Source organism: Nylanderia fulva, unplaced genomic scaffold (assembly GCF_048542155.1).
Source record: "Nylanderia fulva isolate GAGA-0341 unplaced genomic scaffold, ASM4854215v1 Scaffold2, whole genome shotgun sequence".
Classification (NCBI taxonomy): Eukaryota; Metazoa; Arthropoda; class Insecta; order Hymenoptera; family Formicidae; genus Nylanderia; species Nylanderia fulva.
In genome coordinates this window covers 2,911,706-2,934,947 of record NW_028190263.1, presented here as the reverse complement: position 1 = coordinate 2,934,947, position 23,242 = coordinate 2,911,706, and the positions used below count along the sequence as shown (strand labels likewise).

General features: G+C 39.0%; 2 protein-coding genes across 5 annotated transcripts in view; one reads left to right on the top strand and one right to left on the bottom strand.

The window, feature by feature from the left end:
• LOC114945365 (uncharacterized) overlaps positions 1-23,242 on the top strand; it is a 99,007-nt gene that overhangs the window by 69,806 nt on the left and 5,959 nt on the right. Inside the window, exons 1-8 of one of the 4 annotated variants that reach the window (XM_085481935.1) lie at positions 11,416-11,497; positions 11,775-11,998; positions 13,214-13,345; positions 13,471-13,567; positions 14,671-15,187; positions 15,481-15,650; positions 16,117-16,327; positions 19,720-20,117. In XM_085481935.1, coding sequence (XP_085338061.1) covers positions 20,100-20,117 — 18 coding nt within the window. In that variant the 5' untranslated portion in view covers positions 11,416-11,497; positions 11,775-11,998; positions 13,214-13,345; ... (3 more) ...; positions 16,117-16,327; positions 19,720-20,099. Of the gene's footprint in view, positions 1-11,415; positions 11,498-11,774; positions 11,999-12,317; positions 13,346-13,470; positions 13,568-14,670; positions 15,188-15,480; positions 15,651-16,116; positions 16,328-19,719; positions 20,118-23,242 lie in introns of those variants that run through there. The other 3 variants (XM_085481933.1, XM_085481934.1, XM_085481936.1) reach the window with 3 other exon arrangements.
• Positions 5,856-11,255, bottom strand: LOC114945364 (glycosylated lysosomal membrane protein). The gene is made up of 6 exons (XM_029321565.2): positions 11,072-11,255; positions 9,302-9,559; positions 7,563-7,766; positions 7,076-7,306; positions 6,684-6,973; positions 5,856-6,558 (listed from the first exon to the last, which is right to left on the bottom strand). Exons 1-6 carry the CDS (start codon positions 11,177-11,179, stop codon positions 6,387-6,389), a joined length of 1,263 nt encoding a protein of 420 aa, XP_029177398.2. The 5' UTR covers positions 11,180-11,255; the 3' UTR covers positions 5,856-6,386.

Genomic DNA, 23,242 nt, shown 5'->3' with positions numbered 1-23,242 from the left:
GTGCGGAGCGCGCGAGTATGCGCGGAATCGAGGAATCCGCCTCTCGAAGGAATTCGCCCCTCTGCGCGCGCGAGTTACGTCAATAGAGGAATATCCGTGCCGTTATGTGTGTTACACAAAGCTGAGCCGATGGTGACGCGCGCTTACGGCCCTGTGTCGCCTTCAATGGACGATGACGTAAGTTACGTCTGCTCACGCACGATTACGTTGCTGTTAAGTTCAAGTGTGCTGCGAGATAAAAAATTATTATCAGATGATTATCTTGCGGAGATGAATCCATTTTCCTGAATTCTGACTTTGACACGAAAAATTGTATCTCGCGCGAAATTCCTCGATCGCGAATTTCTTCATCGATATTCGAAATATATAAAAATGTTTCCTTTTATTAAAAAAAAATCATATATGAATTGTCTTCGCGACTAATTCATAATTAACGAAACAAAATTGTCAAGAAGATCCTCTTTTTCCTGCAGGTAGAACTTTGAGCAGCCGATATATGTATAATTATAGAAATGCCCTTGAAAAAAAGCACATGCACTAGCTAATGCTAGTGATACCGTAAAAGTGCTTTTTTTCGAAATGTCTGAGCAGCAGCGAGAGGCTACCGAGTTAATAAAACTCGTGTCACTCACGCGTGAGCGACGTGCGTAACGAAAGTGGTCGGTAAAGCTACTCGAGCTAAGAGGTTGTCCTGTTACAGAGAATAAACGACTCGTACACGTTATAGCATACGACGCAAGTCGCACGCTTCCTCGCGGGAGAAAATCCTCCGAGGCGTCGTCGTGCACGACGCGGTGATCGATACCATCGCACCGCTCTTAAGCGGATCGTGCAGCTCGTATTGACCGACAATTTTCGCACGGAGGAAGGTCACCAGAGCTACCAGACATGTCACAATCATTGCCGTAAACGCGACATAATCGATCAATTCGACGACGCTAGAATCGATATTAATTGCAGTCTTAATTGTCATTTTTATATGCAAGTCGTGACTAAAATCGCGATGTTTTAGCTCGCCAATAAAGAGTTTGCAGATTTTAGAATACATTTTTTTCAACATTAAAATTCCAGATAATAATTTAATTTGTGCTCTTTATATTTTAAATCTTTCTCTTGTTGATTTGTAAAATAAAGTTTATATAGATTTTAATTTCGATAATCTTATGATAGCTCCCTAGGGTTCAATATATCTAACATAGTTGTAGACTAAAATATAAAAGAGTATGAACAGTATTTCATTTACTTGATATGCGTCAGCAATAAAATATCCAAGTTCTCTTCACAATATATGATAGGTACTTATTATACTAAACATTGTAAGCTCTAAATATTCTCTAGTAGTGTAATATTTTAATAATGTAATATTAAGCGACTTGCTCTTTCTTATTAAAAAAAAAAACATTTTTAACTTAAAAATATTATAACATTTCTTTGTATATTTATTTATAAAAAAATATACATATTATATGTTCAAAAGATAAAATATTATTAGAGCTTTTTTACTATGTTTCTCTATATTCGATTTTCCTCTCTCTAATAAATATATATATTCCTAAGTTGAGAACTATAAAAAAATCAGGTCTATAAACAGAACACAGACTACTTATATCATAAGTACTACTTGCGAATATGGATTATAGTTTTTTATTACCTTGGAATATGAATTGCAGGGGGAAGTTTGTCAGTCAAAGATGCGAGAAAGCTTTCCTAGCCGTGCGTTATCGATTGATAATCCTTGCCGAGACAATTTACGTGCAAGCTAAACGAAAGCCACACCGCTTGCATAATCTCTCTGTATAAATGCAAATCCATTCCTGGACGCATCCTCGCGCCGATCATCACCGTCGGCGACCGATCCCTGAACCGCGGTAAGCGTCGATCGATATATCGAAAATGGCAGCCGCAGAGCGCCGCGTCACGCTACGCGACATATATATATATATATATATATATATGCACGAAACACAACACACACACACACACACACACACCTTAACGATTCGATTGCCGTTCTGTATAATCGCGCCTCGTAATCGAGACCTCGTTAGACCGCGAGACCGTAAACGACGACGTGTGCATGGAAAAAAAACGTGCACCCCCGACGCAGCTCGGAGCGCCGCGCCGCATCGTTTGCACGCGCCACTCCAAGTAGTCGAATCAACGACTGGTCGGACGGCTGGCGGCGCGTCTGACCCGCGCTCGACTCGCTCCACTCGACTCTCGTCCGCGGCGAACTGTCAAACTAGGATTTTTTCGCTCTCGCGCTGAAAACCCTCGAACGTTTCGGCACCGCAATATTATGTAACGTTTGATATCTCGTCCTTCTCCCGCTATATCTGGCGAATCTTCGAAAACGCGAAAGGAATAATAATACGAGCCTTCGATCGATATCTCTTTCAGGAATGTCATTTCACGCGGATGAAAGGCTATTCGCGACATTTCGTCTAAGATCCTAAAATTCGTCGATATGAATAAAACTAGCTTGAGATAAAAAAATTATTAATATCAAAAAATGCTGATTTTTTTTTTATCAATTTCATTTTCAATAAAAAAAATGAAACATAAATAGTTTTTTTATATTTTTCTTGACACCAAATAATATAAATGCCACACTGATTCCGCTATCGTTTTAAATGCGCTAGTTATACACGATGGGTATATCATTAGCTCAGCTTCATATGCCAACCATTATCTTGTTAATATGTATGATTATAATGTACGCCCTCGTATTCGCGCCGCATGTGCCTCTGCACCTTGCTTGCTTGCGCTATATTTAAAGTAGTTACGCCCCTGGTTCCATCATGAATGTCAAACAGTCCATCGTGTCACATTGTGACCGATATACGTATCTCATATTTTAAAAATATATAAAATAAAAATTCTGATTACAAACAGCGCGAAATAATTGCGATAATCAAGCGAAATAAAAATCTGACATTTTTATATATAAAAATTGCATTATATATAATTGATATCCCCTAAGTCTAAAATTTCAGAGTTTATAAACTAGTTTCTCGCGTATCTCAACATGATTCTATATCACGAATTTCCTCACATCTTTGTGCGTCGAGAGAGCCATCTCTCTGTAACCCTATCACGCGTCGAAAGATCAGACATGACTTTGAGGTGAGCAACTCGCGCGATTTGATTTCGGAGAAAGAGACGACAACGAGTTTTCCAAAATGCGTGGAATATTTTCATACGAAAAGACAAATCGAGCATTTTCCCTGCATAATCTGTAACAAATTTGTTTTCCATCAGCTGACCGAGGGATCTCCGCGAATTACGTAGGAACGAACTATCTAGACTAGGTATATATCTAAATGGAAAAACTTGTAGAAAATTGGGGAAACACCTAGAAAGAATTTCCGATCCTTCCAGATGCTTCCGCGATCGGACACGCATAACGCTACACGAGTGACACTTACGATCGAGGAGGTCGAACGCTCTCCAACGTAGATGGTCACCGCTGCGAACGTAAAAGAGAAGCGTGACGTAGCGATATGGAGAGAAGAAGAGAGGCACTGCGACGTCGAGGGGAGAGAAGGGGGCGGGTTCTGGGGTACCTCCGCGGGCCTTGCTCGTTCAGCCTCGAGATAAGGGTAGCACAACCGAGCACCGTGCAACGACACACTGAGATACACACTTTTTCACATCGACGATGCAGAAGAAGAACGACCGACGACGTGGCGGCGATGGTCTTTTCCCCTGCATGCATGCACACGCGCGTGTATGTGTGTATGTTGTGTGTATGTGTACCGGCCCGTGTGGTCTGTTTCTTCCACTTGGGATCCCGCTTTTTCCTTCAACCTGCTCCGAATTTGGCAGCTATGCGGTTGTTCGAGGCGAATCTTGTTTCTTCCTCTTCTTTTTTCCTTCCTCTGGTTTCACTATCTCCTATTCCTCCTTGCTCCACCTTCTTTCTCTTCCTACACCACCTTCTTCGCTATTCTTCACCGCAGCGGCAAGGACCCGCCCCGTGTCGCGCTACACGAAAGTGTAGTGGATGAAGAGAGCGTAAAACTTGCTCTGCGACAACATTATCCGGCCGGTTATCGGTACCTCGGTTGCCTCGTCATTTCGTCTCGCGTCCGTCCTACGGTCCTACTAGCCGCTCGCGCGCCGCAACGAAAATTGATCGCGTTGCGCGCGACGGTCCCTTCCTCGGGGACAGGCCCGTCGACGCGTTCGTGTCCGACCGCCGCGTCGCCCGTGTTGACGCGGGGCTACTCTCCTTACGGATCCGATTAGGGGTGATGTGCGACCACTTGTCGCCCGTTCTCAAGTCCCTTACAGTTGCCTATACCAGCGAGGGATCCACCAAGTGGATCCTTCTTCTTTTCCACTCCCTTTGTTCTTTCGTCGACTCTCTCTCTACGAGCTGCACGCTCGTACACACACACACACACACACGCACGCGCGCGCGCGCGAGCTTACACTCTCTCACATATATATATATATATATATATATATGCACACACGCATGTACGGCCGATCGCGCGCGCGCGCGAGAACGATCCGTTCTCCTCGTCTCTCTTACTCCAATCCCTCTTCTCTTTCTCTCTCTCGAACACCCCGTGTCCTCTTTCGCTCTACCTCTCCCACCTACCACCACTCTCCCTCGCTCTTTCCCCTCCTTGACGTTTCTCTCCCCCGAAGCAACGCGGCCGGTACGAAGGGTCGCTCGTTGGTAAACGCCAGGTCGAGGTCTCCGCTCTCGTCGCAGCAAAGCTCTCTTTGGCGAGTGTTCCACCAGAATTTACTTTCTCCAACTCTTCCCTCGAGGTGTTCCTTCTCTATCTGCGTCTTCGGGGTAGGTACCGCGAAAGCGACTGTCGCGGTGAACGAGTCCGAACCAAAACGCGAATCTTACTGCATCGCCACGCGCCAGTCTTTCGCGCAGCGGACTCCGCGGCAACTAGTCACGGGGCGCCCCGTTTTGCACCCTCCTATCTATACCCCATTCGCGATCCGCTACGCGAGCTACCCCCGCCGCACGCGTCCCCGCTCTTCCTAGGTGAGAGCCTACCTCGGTCGTCGTTTCTGGCCGACACAACAACCCGAGGACGAGGGATTCGTACGCTACGGGGGCGCGAAAAACGCGATTTCTCTTCCCTCGAAGGCTAAATGCCGAGCTCTTGCGCCCTTCGTTCGTGGCGAGGCGACGCAGTCCAAGTATCCACCGAGACGGGGCGAGATCAATGCTCCGTTCAGGGCTTGTAAGTGCTTGCGTGGTGCGCTTCCGTAGCACGGGGCGGATCAATGAAAACGTACCCCTCCATCGTGCCGTGGTGGACGTGCCGCCCCCGCGACGTGCAGAGGGAACCCTGGTACCATACCGCGCCACTTCTTACTACCACTGCCTGAAAACATTCGCTTCCCTCTTTCGACGATATTTCTCCGAGCACACCCCTGGCTGGCTCATCCGCGAGGATTGTCATACCCTGACACGGGTCTTCGTCCGCTCGTCGCTTTCGGATCCTCCTTTCGTAGGCGACTAGTCTCTTCTCGTTGATCGAAAATACTTGGGGAAAGTTCCATTCAATTTTCTTGCCGAGGTTCGTAAATGAGATGTCATGTGTGCTTTATACATGATACTGATGAAAAAACATAAATCTGTATATGTGAATATAAGACTGGAAAAATTATATGAACAAGGAAGCGCGCGTAAATCTGTATGTATAAATTAATAGGGAAATATGTATCAGTTTTCAAAAATGTTTCACGCGGAAATTGAAAAAAATTCAATGCGAATACATGACATGAAATATATATAGCGAGATATTATCATATTTTAGTTTGATGATGATAAAGGTGGAAAAGTCATAAAGGGACCACATAAAATGTAGTACAACTTATTGCAAGATATATATTTCATAAATCATGCACGCAAGCGCGCGCATGCACACACACACACACACATACATACGTAGGCACGTACATACATACCACACAGCATACAATTACAAATTGTCTAGAAAAGTTCAATGTTTCGTTGCACAAATTAACACGCTGTCCTCTCATAGCATATTCAGAGAAACAAATGTGGTTGATTCTAAATACTTATTCGACTATCAACACGCGCGATATGTAGTATCTCGTATACATATTATCCTAAGATATTAAAGTAAAGAGCTAAACAACCACTAACGCCTCATTTAATGCTAAATAAGTTGTGAGAGAACAGATCATCACTCATGCTTATCACACTGATGTCAGATCCGAACTAACAATTGGTGTAAAAATATATATATATATATATATATGTGTGTCGCATATATAAATATAGGAATATCTCTTTGTGTAAAACAGTGGTGGTACATATGATGTAACGATGCACCTAAATGCGCAACGTACACAAAAACCATATGGCACGTGCGTCGAGTTTATCGACTTAAATAAACGTTGCCATTTTGCTTCGGCATTCGACGAATGCAAAGATACAGGCCAGTAATGACCATAATGAGCAAAGGAAGGCCGAGGCCAATCGAGATAATCATAATGACTAGAGAAGAGAATCTCTCCTCGGGTGGTGTACCATAACCGATTATAAAAGTCCTGCAATATAAGATTGGAACATAATATTTTATCCTTTGAACAAATTATATAAATTCTCCTACTTTTTTAAGATTCGTTATAGTATTTTCGAAATAAAATTCAAGAAAAATTTTGCAACTACTCACCATGTCAAATAATTCGTTTTCTTGTAGAAACCGTCTCCTTTCGAGCCCAAAGAAATCGTTAAACTTTGTAGAAGAAGATCTGTCTTGTTCCCGTAATAACAATACAGCATCGTATCTTTAACAGCACTCGTATAACCGAACACTTTCTTCGGTGGATATTGCGTTGTCTCTGTAGAACTGGTTACGTCACGTAATGGGCTATTGTACGATACCGGTCGCCATTGCAAATATGCTCCACCGTTTAACGCACTGTCCAGTTCTCTATAGGGTGGTGTTCGAACTTCAACAATCTAAAAATCATAATAAAAAATTAATTAATATAATAAAACTTTCAATTATACAAAAAAAATAAAAAGGCCGGTTTGAAATGATAAACGCCTATAATTTATTACCTCGAAAATACCTGGTGTGTGCTCGTCATCCAGACTCTTTTTCGGATCAACGAACATTAGTATTTCAGGATCACCACCACCAACCACGAGCAATTCAATAGCGAATCTACTGTTGGAAAACGTTTTGTTGGACTGCAGACGATCCAGGATGATGTCTATTTGTGTAGAATTCTCCGTGTGCAACATATGAGGCACCATATCCGAATGATCAAGAGTGCAGAATCCTCGGAACTGAAAAAGTAAAGAATATTAGTGCTTTGGGGAGAGGGTACAAACGCTTAATAGCGTTTAGGAAAGATGCAAGCGCTTTGTACCACAAGAAAAAAAAAAGATAAGAAAGCATATAATATTTATTAGTTCAGGCTCGAAATGGTGTCTGCAATGTACTTCTTATTCGAGAACACATAATTGATTATATTTTTGCATGCATTTTACTACACACTACCTCAATCACATACTTTCTCTTGAATGCTGCAAAATACTTTACCGAAAGCTTTATACTCCCATTTCTGCTGATATTCTTAGCTGTATCGTGATAAGAGTTACCCTCCATATCCAGGGAGACGAATTCGCTGTTTTGCGTTAAGGACACGCGCTGCCAGTTGAAATACTCGAGAGGCAAAATGTTCACGTTAGCGACGTTGGCAGTGTCAATCAGTGCCGTGTCATTTACATCGTCGAATTCGATAATCTGCAACACAATGCAATGCAATACAATCTACATATAAATGCATATCGTTTCATTATTGATGCAAAAATCGTAACAGTACTTGACGAAATATCAAATCGTTCGACGGTGATGAAACTGTGCGATTAAATATAGATAGATATATCGCAATTTCTCGCACGCGCGCGATTGCACATTAAAACCAATAAAATTAACTGAATTAAATCACCACAATCCCGGTGATGCATCTCGCGCTCGAAATTTTCGACAAATGCATTCGATCGCGCGAAAACTTGTTTGCCCATTGCTATGGACATCCTGCTTTGTACGCTAACCATTAATCCCATCAACCGAATAACGCGAATCAATTTTCAATTCGTCGATTATGTATTTTACAATGCGGAGGATTAATATCGCGCATTCTCAAAATTTGTTTCGTATGCTAATAGTACAGAGAATTAATGTATTGAACAAGAAACGAATATATATTATCCGATATATCATAACGCACTGTGTTGTAAATTTTATTAGAAATTTAAGTTAATTTAATTTAATGAAGCATTTCGTATTCTGCGCTTCGCTATGTTTCAATGTATCAAAATCGTACAGAGAGATACACGTGTGTCCTCCGAGAGAGAGAAAAGCCTCTCGACCTAAGGAGGTGTTTCTATAAAGTGCAGACAAATTGAAGTACGAAGGTTTAATTAAGAAACCGCAAATGCACCCTCCGTACTCGGCAAAGGAAAATGCGACGAGTGGATTTACGTCACTCACATGGATTTATGTTCAAGTTTAAGATGGAAATAAATCTTAAAGTAACAAGTTTCTCGTCAACATGCTATCTTTACATATCTCTATGTTTCCATATATATTAAATTACATTAACGCATTTCTATATTTAATTCGTGCAATCTATCATCAATCACAACTGTAAAAATTTTGTGATTCATCGATCGCTTTTTTTTACACATTATCTTGTCACTATTTTTATCAATCGAATTAATGTACGATATTCATTTTAGTTTCTTAAAGAAAAATTAATTCAACACGTAATTAACAAAATTAATTGTTTCGATTGACAATATGACAAAATAAAAGAATCATTTTTGTTACATTAATTATTTGTGACAGAACTTATCCTGCGCATTCATCAAATAAATTCACTCTCGTGCAATTACAAGTGTCTACTTAAGTGTAAAAGTTTTCTGAGAATTCCCCGATCTTCCAGGTATTTTCATTTAAAATTCCAGATAAAATAAGTCTGTAGATGCAACTTTTTAAAATAAGTTTTGTTATTGTATGCGCTTTCTATGTTTTCTATTCATATCAAGAATGTCAATAAAAACATTACATGAAATTTTCACAAAAACTAAAATATTGCAAAATGTGTATTAAGTAAAAAAATAAAAGTAAAATTATCAAAGGGATAATTTAAATAATAGAATAATATCTTTCTTATGAAAATACCAAGTTTCCAAGGTTTTTCGAGAGAGTATGTATATACATCCTATATAATTAATCGTCGGACACCGCGAGAGAGGAGTGCAAAAGGGAATTACCTTATTTATTATCACGCCGAAGGTATAGAGGGGTTTCTCCGAAAAGTGAAGCGAGTTCTCGCGTCTTGCGAGATAATTCTCCCAGCTGATGTTGAGCGTGGTGGACGGAGGCGTGAGCGCCAGAAGTAAGGACGGGGTGCCGATGAAATCCCATAAGTAATGCAACGTGTCGTTCCGTCCATCTGCACCCAAGTGGAGGGTCGTCACGTTCCGCCCCCGGCACGTATCGTCGCAATCCGGATTCAGCCACGATCGTAACTGCGAATAAATCGAGAGGGTTTTATAAATCATCGCAGATATGTACGCATGTGCGACGATTATAAAACGGCGACCGCTTAACGGATGGATGACCCAGATCAGACGGCCTTGCATCGTTCCTATCAAAAGCCCTCGCGGAGCTTACACAATGGCCGCATGTCGTTCATTACACCGCGTTACGTTAATCTGCGATTGATGCGTAGGCTCAGTATTTATAATCCCGTGCGAAACGCGAAGTAAATTGCACCTTTCCTCTTCCTTTCGCGGAAAAAAGGGAAAGGAGTGCAAGGACGCGCTCGATGTAAAAGTACTCGAGCTTATATTTGATTATCGTAATATTATTTCTTTCTGTGGATTTTATATACGAGGAATAAAAGATAAATCCTATTTCGCGATAGAATAATTGTGGATTACCACGTGCGCATTTCATTTTTCACTTTTAACACAGTTATGCGATGAATATATACTTCGCGTATGACAGATTTTCTTGTTCCTTTTTTTTCAAGAGAGCCTTAACATAGTTATGTTAGCGTGTGCCGGTTCTCTTCAAGTTGGTTTATATTTATTAATTCACACTCGTGGGATCGATACTTGAGTTTATTATAAATTTAAGACCCTAGGCAAGGTATATCATGGAAACATAATCACGGATTTCTTGAAATGCAACAAATATTTTAACAATTTATAAATATATAATTAATAACGATTTATGGACTGACGTTAGTATCTAACAATTAATTGAAATTTCTACTTTCTTCGTAATATCTTTTTAATATTATTATTATGGTAACTGATCGATAAAATGTTATCTCAAGTGACTAAAATATCTCATAAAGAGGCATATAACGATAACGTGATTATCGTATTTAAGTAATCTGTTGCGGAAGTTATGAGTGAAAGATAGAGAGATCACAATAAACAAAACATTGGAAAATTACCGAAACTCCAAGCCGAGTTTGCTGCATGTTATACCGAGTTTATTACATAGAGGTCATTTGTGATATAAAATTTAAAAGCTTGGAATGAAAATCCCGTTTCTCAATCCGCGTCATAATTTAATAATTAAATGTCCTTTACGCGCATTACGATCGACCATGCCCTTAGATCTCGAGCGATTCAGGTCGCGCTTGGTTGCCACTTATCCGATCAGCCATTACACGAGCGGCCAATTTATCAATGAATCCACCTGTTTATTAATGATAACGAAATCATAATAAGCTTCTACGCGCGATGTACGAATACATACTCCCACGAACGACCAAAGCATCTTTCGGAGGTTATATCATATAGGTTATACATGTCAAAGTAGGAGGCCTCTCTCTCTCTCTCTTTCCCTTAAATCTGTAATAAGACCGAGTACAAAGAGAACGTAATATATACAAAAGAAAGTACAAAGTCGCGCGATGAATCACAGACACGCGATCCTTTTCTCGTGACGCCAGTCGGTCGTGAATCAATGAATCATTGTTTTCGTCCTTCTCTATAACCTAGTATGAAAATTCATATACTTACTGTGCGTTGCGTGGGATAACTCGAGTCCGCCAGGGCGACGACGAGTATCAGGGAAAGAAACGTCAAGGCGCTGGACATGCCTGACGCCGTCGTGTATGACAACGACATCCAAAACACTACGCCTCTCTCACGTCAACGACGCTCCTCCGCGAACATCTGCGAACTGATGCGCAATCGCGTGGGAACCCACCTCTCGCCGAGCGGCAGCGCCCCTCGCGGCGAATTCGAGAACTACGCGGCGAGGCTCCAATGGTAATCGGCGCGGTCGGTAAATGTCAATGGTCGGTAAGCTGTCAGCTGGGCATTTCTGTCACTGCTGTCGCCAGATGCTGTTATTCAAAAACTGCAAAAGCGTAACGTAAAGTTAGCCGGAGGATATATAAATGTTAAATAATTAATGTATATAAAGGAAATATTCTCATTTAGGTAATTATGATTATATTTTCTCGATTATAAACAATATGAGCTAATAATCATATAATTGTTCTGTAGATTATATAGGTTATACCAATAGTTCTAATATATTCTCGCGGATTAATATTAGAAAAAAGAGGTTATGTATTTTAGACATTTAATAATTGAAATGATACATAAAATATGTTATGAACAACTAACGTGGTAATCGAAATAATGAATAAAACATGTGATAAATATATGCATGCACTCTTCATCATCATTATTTTATTTCTTTCACTTTTTACAGGTACGGCGTCAATCTGTATTAAAATATCAAGAGTTTGCTCGTCGACATTACAACAAAGGTGTATTGTTGTCAACTATAACGTCGGCTATTTTTGCCTTATTCGGTTCCTTCAACCTCCCATCTGCAGACGAGAGATCGACAAATTTGCCATCCTCCAGGCGAGGGTATACTTAACCGCGGGAACGACGATACTTGGATAAGATACTCTCGCGCAAAAGCGACATGTGTGTGCATGCTCTTGAAAGATTTTAAAACGCTTTGGTGCATTGTAAATATGTAATATGAGCTGCCTTTCGCGCCGAGAGAAGGAAACTCGTACCCCATTGGCCGTCAGATTCCGCCAACGGTGGTGGAGTTACCAAGCCTCGACACAGTATCCTGTATATACATATATATATGTATGTATATGTGTATATATACATATATATATAGTCTCGTATAATCCCGCTTCATATACGTACCTTCGTCGACAGGCCTTGAGACGCGTATTAAAATTCATTGTACCCGTGAAAAAAAATTCTCATATCGCCGCCGTAATACAATCGAAGCGCCTCCAGACGTTACGCCTTGGTGCATCGAAAATTGCAGGTCGCGTTTTTCGAAATTTGCTATAAATATTAGAAAAATATCAATTCTAAACGGGACATACGCGAGACATTTTTTATAATGTATTTCATGACGAAATCTATCTCTAATCTTACTGTTCCTCTGTTAAGTCTGTTGCTACAGTCAATAATTCCGCTGATTAATTATGCAATTATAAAGATCATACATACACATATATATAAAGACTTAAAAAAGAGCTAACTAAAATATTTTCAGGAAAAGCTGTTTCAAAAAATTAATAGATGAAGAAAGAAACCATCCGAATAAGAAAAGTTCTCCAAGACTGCAGAATTCAATCGCATCGTCTCGCTCGTCGTTGGAGAGGAAAGCTTTTGTCGACCAATTCGCGACTCGTTGATCAGTTTCGCTCGGAACACCCGGTACAAGCCGGGAAAGAGAACGTGCAAAAAGAACGTTAAGCGCGCAGACTGCGACCTTGACCGAAGCGGTGTCCGCGCGCGAGGCGAGGCGAACATACGTGCGTCCGTCTAGAGGGGTTCCATTCCCTCAGCCGGTCTCCTCGAGCCGATTTCCTTTTCGATACGAACGACTTTTTCGATCGCGTAACGTAAAACACAACTTGTACTGTATGGCGAGGCTAATGATCGTTTAAGTCACCAGCGCGCGAAATAATTAAATTATAATTTTTCTGCGGTAAAAATGGGACGAGACCTTGAAAAGGTTTTTTTAACTGTGCTAATAATTACAAATTAATTTGTAACTTGTATCGCGCATAGAGTTATATATGGAAGAATAATTGATTCTTTTCAAGTTTCGAAGACTAAATGTACAGCGATTGCATACGATAGATAACGTGATTCGAATTGTTTCAGGATATCTTCGTGGGAGAAATTTTTTATGGATGAAAGAAAGAGGCGCATGCATCCGGCATATGCACCTGTAGCGTTGCAGGGAGCACGTACCTTATTTAAGAAGGCTTAATTGCGGGAAGCAATTATATCGAGGTAAAATATAATTATAAATTGACTCGAGTAGAAACGATAAGAACCTTTTGCATACTTGAATATATAGAGAATACAAAAAAAAATCAATTGAGATAAAGCCCAACTAATTACAATTCACTTTATAGGTCGAGAAACGTTGACGAGAGGACGACGAATGCGAAGGATCGTAATCTATCGCGAGCCGTAGCAAGAGCCAGAATAGCAAGTATACTCAAGGTCAAGGTTAGTCTGGGCACTCCCTTTCGCGTCTATCGAGAGTCGCTTAAAGACCGCCCCTTTTGAACCAAGTCTGGACTCCGATTTTTCCGAAATGCACGAGAAGAGCGAAGTAAAAGCCGGTACTCTTGCGGGACAATGCTCTTCGGCGGCTTCGTGATACGGCGCTGAAGGTCGTCGCAAGAAGTCGAGATCCTCGGGAGAATAGAACCGTCTCGCATATACCGGGTGACGCGATCGGAAACCGAGATTAAACCGTCGATGTGTCTTCTGCGATATTCGTTCTATTTGATCTGCGCGATCAAGCTTTTTTGATAAAATTTCTTCTCGTTTAATTAATCTTCCATCACACACATACACGTAAAAAGATTTATAACGCCGAGATAAAAGAAATAATTCTATAAAATTTCGTAGAAAATTATTGAGATAATATTTTAATCATTTTAATTCTCTGCTTCGTAAATAAGTTAGTAGATAACTCATGTACAGCAAAGTACTTATGCAATTTGTATACTCAATTGTTTTTTAGCTTGTATATCTAATGTATTGGTATTTCGTCCTTGGTCGATATCGGTAGAGTTTTACATACATAATAAGTATTCGTAAGTTTATGCGATAATAACACATTCAAAATAGAAATTGTGTATAATATATGTATATGTACTCTGGAGAATTTATATTTATAATACAATTTAAAACATATGCATTATTGTTTGAAAAAAGCATAAAATATTACAGAAGAAAGTTAAGAAAAAATAACTTGATATGAGAAATTTACTATTAAAAAATTTCTCAATAATTTTAAGATACATATGTTACTTATTGCAAAAAAAAAACAGAGAACACACGCACAAAGAGATTAACATTCTTTAAAAAAAAAAGAAAAAATTCTAATGCAGCGTTTTCTAAAAGCAATTGCAATGAATACGAGTGTATTAACATTTTGCAATTATTATAAATGCTCCGATACTTTCGTATCCAAAGAGATCCGCACTCTGATCATCAAGAGAGAAACCATCTGTTCGCGTTACACATTTATCGTTAAACGTACCTGCTTTTCTCTTATCAATGTTACACCAATAACTGCAACAATCAATCTCTTTTTGCAGAGACTACAAGAAACAGAAATATCACTCTTCGTCTGTATATAAGAAGAAATTAACGTCGCTCCAACCGATCATGCATGTGTGTGAAAGTCGACGCTATATAGATTAATAATTGTCGCCAAGCGGGATGTTTAGACGCTGAATGCGAGTGACAGCGAGAGCACGCACGCACATCGGCACATCGGCGAGATCGGGACGATCGAATTCGAAGGCAAGGAGCCGCTGCAATAATCGCACCCGGCGCGACGACCGAAAGATCCCTCTCAACTGCACGACTCTCGTATAGCTCGCACACGGCGCGCCGCTCGTCTCTCGTCGGAACGAACGAAAAACGGACAAAGAGTCTCGTCGTGCGGGTATAGCGAGCGGTAGAACCGCCGGTTCTCGGCCAATGAGAGGGAATCGGCACGATCGCCGGCCGGCTAAAACGCTCAACCGGTCGTCGTCGAAGCGCCACGCGAGCCTTCGCGAGGAGGAGACGCGCGGATACGCGAATCCTCCGCGAAAATGGAGGATGGCGGTGAGAATCCTTTGCGAAGAGAGGATAAAATTCATTTTTTATTTTCACCAAATTTTGCGCAATTTTTTTGGCGCAAGAAATAAGATGGAGCACAGAGATCCTCCATCTATAGCTATCTAATATCTATAGCTGTGTAATGCGAAAACCTTTTGCGATAGAAATACCGGAAAATTGATTAAGAATATTATCTTTTTAATTTATAATTCTTTTAAAAGAAATTTAATCGTCTTTTGATAATAACAGCATGTTTTAAATTTATATATATATTGAAAAATGTCATGTTACTTTTGCAGATTACAAAATATGAAGAGACTTAATACCGCAGAAAGTTGCGCTATCAAAAGTGACTGAGAGGCTCGCGATGCCATTCCTGCAAAATTGCAGGACACGCTCCACTGCGTCCCCTTCTATATCGCGTGATATGCACAACGATAAGAAAGAGAAGAGCAGGTACTGACGACAGGTGCGTCATTGGATGGATTGATTGATATGATGCGATTGATATGCGATACTTATTATTAATTTAATTTACCCTTTTATAACATAAGCGCACGCGAGGCATAATGAGAATGTAAATTTCACCAAACGCCACTTTGAATATTGACATGTAAAGTGAACACAAAGAATATTGGCAATTATTGTTGAAGTATAAGTAAATGCAATTATAACTAGACCTCTTAGAAATATAATTAAAATCGTGAATTTATGAAAGAGCGTGTAAGTTAACTTAATCAGCTGTTTTCCACGCTTGTAAAGAAAATCAATAGAAGAGATGGAACTCTTTCTTTTTTATTATTAATTATTTATTTGATTTAATAATGTATTTTAAATAAAAAACCTAACTAACTCTTTATAAATAAACGAAAAAGTAGAAATAGCATTTAATTTATAAATCACCAATTAGATCGCTCATTTATTTTTCTTTCCAGAATATCGGAGTTTCGAGAAACTCACTTGACATTCTGGAGAAATTCTGACAATCATCGTCGAATCCTATGATCTCTCTCTGACTACGATATCTACAAGTACTTCACTCGATGTCATTTCAACATGAGATGCAAAGGCGACGCAGACGTACATCTGCCGCGAAAAACCGAGCCGGCACGGAAAGAGGAAGATTACGACGTGACACGGCAACAGGTGAGACACGTTACTGCACTCGCGGGACCTCGACCGCGACCGCGAATTCTTTCCGTTCGCGGAGAGAGAACACTTCGCCGCCATCTCTGGCTGCAAAGAGAGTGCACGCACCCCATCATGAGAGAGCTCTTCTCTCTCCCATTCGCTTCTGCATCCCATCGTCAGGTAGGAATCACAGGCAATTAATCATAAAAGGTGTACACGCACGTACGAGCGAGAAAGAGAGATATAGTGCGTTTTTAAAACGCACATTCCCGCGCGCGCGATAGTGGTCGACGCCTGTGCGATGTCGACCGCGCGACACGCGTGGAGAAAAAAAAGGAGACCTCGGGGGACAAAAAGGAAGGGACAAAGAGGACGGGAGAGGAAGAAGAACGCGCGCGGAGAACCGGTTCCGCAGGGGTTTCGAGCCTCGACGTTCCGTCTCGGACTCGCTCGCTCGCTCGTCGTCGTCGCTCCCGGTTTGCTTCCCGCGAGAGAATGTCTGCTCCGGTGCACCACCTACCTACCTACCTATCTACCTACCTACCTGCTTGCGCCTGTACCCGTCTACCAACCTGCCTGCAGTAGAACGAAGGGGGCACTCTGCGGAATTCTTGGCCGGGAGAGACTCTGATCGGTTCTCTCGAAGGGGATACAGAGACGAAATACTCTCGCTGTCGATCCAAACGGGTGTTTGGATGTAACGTTACAGCATTGTCTTGTTTACACACGCTTAGTTTCTGTCTGAAATTTAGTTTTTTTTATATTAATAAGAATTATTTGAGATTCGCGTGTAACATTCTTATATGTTAGTCTTATTTAGGTGTTTATCAAAGACCTGATGTTTGCCTTGAATTTTTCAATTAAAGAAAAAAACTTATCCGAGACAAAGAAATGACATATCATGAAACATTCACATTCAATTCGCATCGAGCTTCAACAATGTGTCGCAAGCTGTATAATCTAAACGTACCCCGCCCTGACATTTTGAAGAATCCCGACGAGAAGGCGAGTCGCATACTGAACTTTAATAAGCTACAAATCTAGGATAGACGCGATAAAAAGTCATCAATTCATCAAGTCAATGAATAACAAAATATACGGTTTTTCACTATAAAGTAGACTCCAGCTCGCTCCCGCTCAACTTTATCTCTCTCTCTCTCTCTCTCTTCCGTTCCGTTAACGTAACATCACTCGTACGTGAAAATCAGAGCACTCGCGAACTCTCGCACCGTCGACTTGCATTCTTGCACTTGGCAGGATAGTAAGTTCATCAGCGCGCGCGCACGTTACAGTCGAGGATCGGCTGAGATACGGAGCCGACCGTGGCTGCTTCGTCGGCCACGGCACTGACCTTGGACGAGGCGAGCCTTCCAAGCGACGCGAGCTGCCTTTAAAAGCAACGCTCCTTTCATCGTCATCGGGCGGAGGAGTGCGCAGGGGTGTATATTCCCGAAAAAGCTACCACCTAGATCGCCACCTAAATAAATGCGTGCGAAGGGATACTCTCTTCCCGAGAATATGAGAAAGGATGAAAAGGATGCGTTGATGAAGAGTCATATAGTACAGCTCTTTTCTCATTATTTAAATTACTCTTCGATATCAACCGATTACAGGTTTACAAATTGTAGATTTGTAGACCTGACAATTGTAGACAAGACTTGTAAATTGAGTTTAAATCTGAATTATTCGCAGTTATGTTATTAAAGATTTATGGAACGATATAGAGTTGTAGGAAGAGAGTAGCTTCAAAATTATAATTAGATACATAAAATAAATAATTCTTTCAAAATTCTATTAATCACTCGATTAAGTAATACACAACTGATGTGTAAATATTACTATAAAATCTGATATTTGTGTATAAGTGACAAAAGTAATACTACTAATTAAAATCTCTTTCTTTTTCTCTCTTGCATCTGTACCGTACAAAATATTTTTATTTCTCTTCAGAATTGCAATAACTTATACAAACATTATTAAATTAAAAGCAGGTAATAGTGAAATACAAAACGTAGAAGTAGAATATCGCCTTGGCATCAGGTGCATCCTGATTCGACTACACTCCTGTGAAGGAGAAGTGCAGGACGAGTTTCCAGCAACTTCTCTGAAGAGAATACAAAGTCACAAAAAGTCCTACGCGACTTCTCTTTCGCTGGACCGCTTCCCTAGTGGTGATAAATCTCTATAAAGAATTATTTAGAAAATATTCATTGGTCGGTTTAAAATCATAATATAATTATAGTATATCTCTCTACTTGTACTCTATTTTTTTCAAAATTTGATTAGTTTTCTTCTTGTTCGAACAATATAATGAATATTTGACATGTACTCCTTTTTACAAATTCATTTTCGAGATTTGATTTTAAGTACGAGAGAGAATGAATTTTAGCAATAATTTGTATCATAATGGCATAATAACATAAAAGATTAATATCATAAATAAATTCGTTTCATTAATTGTATATATAATCTTAATCATGAAAACGAGAAAATAAAACTATCTTGAAATCTTAAAATCTAATTACAATTATTACAAACGATACTTTTAACTCTCGCGAGAAATGTAAAATTGATGACAATAAAATATATGCAAATAATTAGAGATTCCAAACAGCATCCATAAATTTTTACGTGATGTGCATCGAGATAGCTAATCAACCATCTTTTATTATTAATTCATTGCTTACACCATCACGATTATTCATCTTTTAACATAAAAATCTGTATAAAATTTCAATGCTATATAACATCCCACGCAATTTTCAAACGGGGTTTAAACAAAAATCATAATTAATCGTTCATGCTTAACGATAAGTGGAATATAAAATTGCCTTCATATATGGACAAGAATTGTACTTGATGAACAATCCAGTCTAATAGCATATTATCTCAATTAACGATCATGTTTCTACACATGTCGCAGGATCTCTCATCAATCTTGACTTTTGACGGCAGAGAAAACTCAATAATTCGAACGCAACTCTGTAAATCACATGGCAATGATTCGCGACAAGATTGATGGTATTATGCGAACGAGTCATCGCGAGATTTTGACAGTCATTGTCGATCTTCACATTTCGTTTGTCCTCGATCCTCGAAACTCTTGCCGTTTGGAAATAGCTGTTTCTATTAAGCAGATGCTTAGATTACTTGCGCTGTCAAAGTGATTCAATAATATATCTATTGTGAAATTTCGAAAATCTTAATCTGTAATCAAATCTTGTACAAATCTTTTCAATTTAACAAGGATAGAGAATGTATTGTTCTTTTCAATTTATACTCGTAGCACGAGAAAAAAAAGAGAGTACAAATGCAATCGCACCGATGTTTACAATAAGCCGAACATTCATTATAGCGACCTGCTCGCGAATCAGTCCGCGAAGATCTCACCTTGTTTTTTTTTTCAGATCCACACGAATAATCAGAGCAAGGAAAGACTCAAATCCGAGCATCAAGTTCAGCCTATAGTATCGATAAGTAAAATAACGCTGAAATCAGGGTGATGTGACGTCGAACCTCGATGAAGATGGGGTAAGAAATAAGAGAAGCGATTCCTCCTCCTCTGGAGCAAGTATTGCGCTCTTCGACGCGAGCTGTATGGACGATGGAGCACAATCCTGGGGCCGATGGAAAGTTGGCCTGCTCTGCCGTAGGAATTTAAACGGGGATATAAGTATAAGAACGCGGAGACGGGGAGTCGTTCGCGGTAGTGTGAGGCACAAACGCGCCACGGCCACCACACCTAGTGCGCCCACAATATCGCGACGAAGGAGACAACACCGGAGCCATGCGCCTCGCGGTGATCGTGAGTACCCCTAAATCGATCTTCAGTGCTCTCCAGCCGCGCGCCAACCCCTTATTCCGGTCCCGCGACAAGTTACGCGTGCATTAACGAAATACTTATTGGGGTGTGAAACTTGCTAAATTGAATCTCGAGATTGTCGACAATTGGAACCAATTTTGCAAATCTTAATTATTGAATTTTTGAAATAATGAATTACTTTCTTTAATATTTTCTCTGTAAACTAATGAGCAGAAATGTCAAATGTGATTGATATATGGAAGGAATTTATTGTGTAATATACTCGAAATTTTGCCCAAGAATTAAATTATTTAGTAATTGTTTGACAATTTTAATTACGAATAAATTGAGGAATTTTTAGAGCATCGAAAATTCAATTTTGCAAGATATATATAAATTCCTTTGTCAATCTCTCCTCTAATTCATTCATATTTTACAAAGCATTGAATATCCATTCAATAATAAAAAATCTGATCTTACATTCTTTTTCGAAAAATAAATTATGATTATTATAGCAATGAACGATTAATATCTTTCACGTATCTATCTTTGCTCTATTTTATTCATATATCTTTAACGTAACGTGACACTTAAAAATATCTCACATTTTAATTTCTCAAAAAGCATTAATTTATGCATGTTATTCACGAGATATTGCACGTACAATTCAATATTATATAATATATCTATTGAATACTTTAATTACATAACATTATAAACTTGTCGCTTATAAGATATGTCGACTTTTACTGAACCATGACACAAAATATGTTATATAACATTCGATAGCATAATTTTATCGTTCATTTATCAATTGATTAATGTTTTTGACATTATACTATATATATAAGTATATATATATATATATATATATATATATATATATATACATTTATAATATAATATATAATAAAGTAATTGGAACATCGCGTGCAATCTGTCGTGTTGAGAGAAAAAGAACATAGTCATTAATCTTTTTATGGCAACACACGATCATCTTTTCCTCGCGATTTTTTTTGTACCCTCATATCATGAAATTACATTCACTTTCTTTTGCGCGTAATAGCACGAGATTCCACTTGTTACTTTCATTTTTAACCCTCGATCGACACAGTGAAATTTCGGCGACGTGTATAAGTGATACTTGACTTGCGTGCAGTGAATTTAAACACTTGAACACATGTACGGACACACGTCAAGTACTTAAACACACTCGGACTGGCACGTATTGCGTATTGCTGAAGAGAAATATAAATTGTTTAATGGACTTGGACAACTGATGCAACTTAAATTATACACGAAAATAACACGATTGCATCTGCATACTGACCGCATCATGATAAGTTCGCGTATATTCCACATATCCAATTATATTCCACATATTCGTCTTCTATTTATGCATACTTAATTTTAAGAACTTACAATTTTATGACATTTTAATTTATGAAGAGAAGAAAAATTATTAACACAATTTCCCATTTATATCTGAGAAATAATTAAAAATTTTTAAACAATTTAAAAGCAATCGATTTTCATACAGGAAATCATTCGCGTGTATATATCGTCATTACAAAATTCATCACGTAATCAGTAAATTAACGAACGAGACATTCTATGAGGAGGTACCTTGTCACTATATATTATACACGGAGAGAATTTTCTCTTAGAATTTACCCTGAAAATCATGGTAATCGTGATAAAAATATTAATAATCTACGTAGAAAATTTTAGTAAAATTAATCGAATATATTTTCTATCTTATTGTGGTAGATATTAATATATTTTATGGTATGGTAAATATTAATCAGAGAAACTCTTACAAAATTCTTCCAATATCATAATGACCTACGATTATGATTTTCAAGATAAATTCTTTAAAAAATCCTCTCTGTGTACGTATACATAATTTATCGGATCTTTTGTTTTGTTTTGTAAGCGGAAGAGATTTTATATGCAGACACCCTGATCAGCACCAAAAATCAGCTTAATAACTCATGCAACGAACGCGAGTGAAAGCGCTTGGTGTAAGAAAGTCGCGGGTAGATTTTTCACCGTATCTTGTGCGTGCCTCGACTTGGAGAACCGTGAAAGAAAAGAATTTGCCGACTTTATTTCCATTTACACGAAATGCACATGTTAGAATTTGTTTAACATGTTAAACATACTTGATCAAGTAAAGTGCAATCAAATGCATAAATGCAGATATATCTGTTTTATAGATCCGGAAATTTAACATAATAATTTTTAATGAATTTGTGATAATATAATTACGAGAAAATTCAAGAATTCTATATATAGAATTTTTATGTATAGCCTAATGTATTTTACATATATGTACGTTTATTTTCTTTAAATGTTTTCTATATAGTGCCATGCATAAAATTATATTGGACAAAAAATTTAATAAGACAAGAAGACATGTTTTTAAGGTCTAAAAAAATTTTTGTCACGAAAATTAAAAATTTTTTTGAATAGAGAAGATTAAAAATAAAGAAAAATTTCTTGAATACAAAATAAATTAATAAATATAAATCTTTCTTTTTCTCTCTTTCGTTACATTAAAAACAAGAGAACATGAGAACATGATTATTTAATAACTTTTTTTTGTCGTTTCATTTTACATGTCTATAAATAGCTAAATGTGATCATGTAAACATGAAGGAATCGATAAAAGTAAAAGAGCTAACAAACAGTTATGTCTAATTTCTACCGCGTTTCTATCGCGATTTTTCCAAATCATTGCCATGTGTGCATAAAATACGCATCCCTCTCCTTTTCTCGCATTTCCCGGTAAGTCGTTTTACGACGGTCGTCAACGTTTAAATGTCATGTCAATTAAACGATTACGCGCGTATCTATCTATATGCGGGATCGAAAGAATGCCGCGACTTAAGAGAGGCCCTCAAATCGAATCACTTTCTCTTTTCTCTTGCGCGAGACGATTTTACGTATGTATGTAAGTCAGTGCCGTACTTGTAACGCAAAGCGCAAACCGGAATATCGTGTACAGCATGGAACGAGTTTCGCATTACACGCGGGCGTGACAGATAGTTTCGCTGCGCTCGTTTGCCGATCGTTCATCGATCGGAGGATCGCGACAAAAATTGGTACAACCTGCAAAAAAATAT

What these genes read in the sequence shown, in the direction of transcription:
- LOC114945364 (XM_029321565.2), bottom strand. Translation starts at nt 11,179, where the DNA reads ATGTCGTTGTCATACACGACGGCGTCAGGCATGTCCAGCGCCTTGACG. An exon ending in GTTATCCCACGCAACGCACA is followed by an intron (nt 9,560 to 11,071) that starts GTAAGTATATGA and finishes ATTTATTCGCAG; the next exon opens with TTACGATCGTGGCTGAATCC. An exon ending in TCGGCGTGATAATAAATAAG is followed by an intron (nt 7,767 to 9,301) that starts GTAATTCCCTTT and finishes ATTGTGTTGCAG; the next exon opens with ATTATCGAATTCGACGATGT.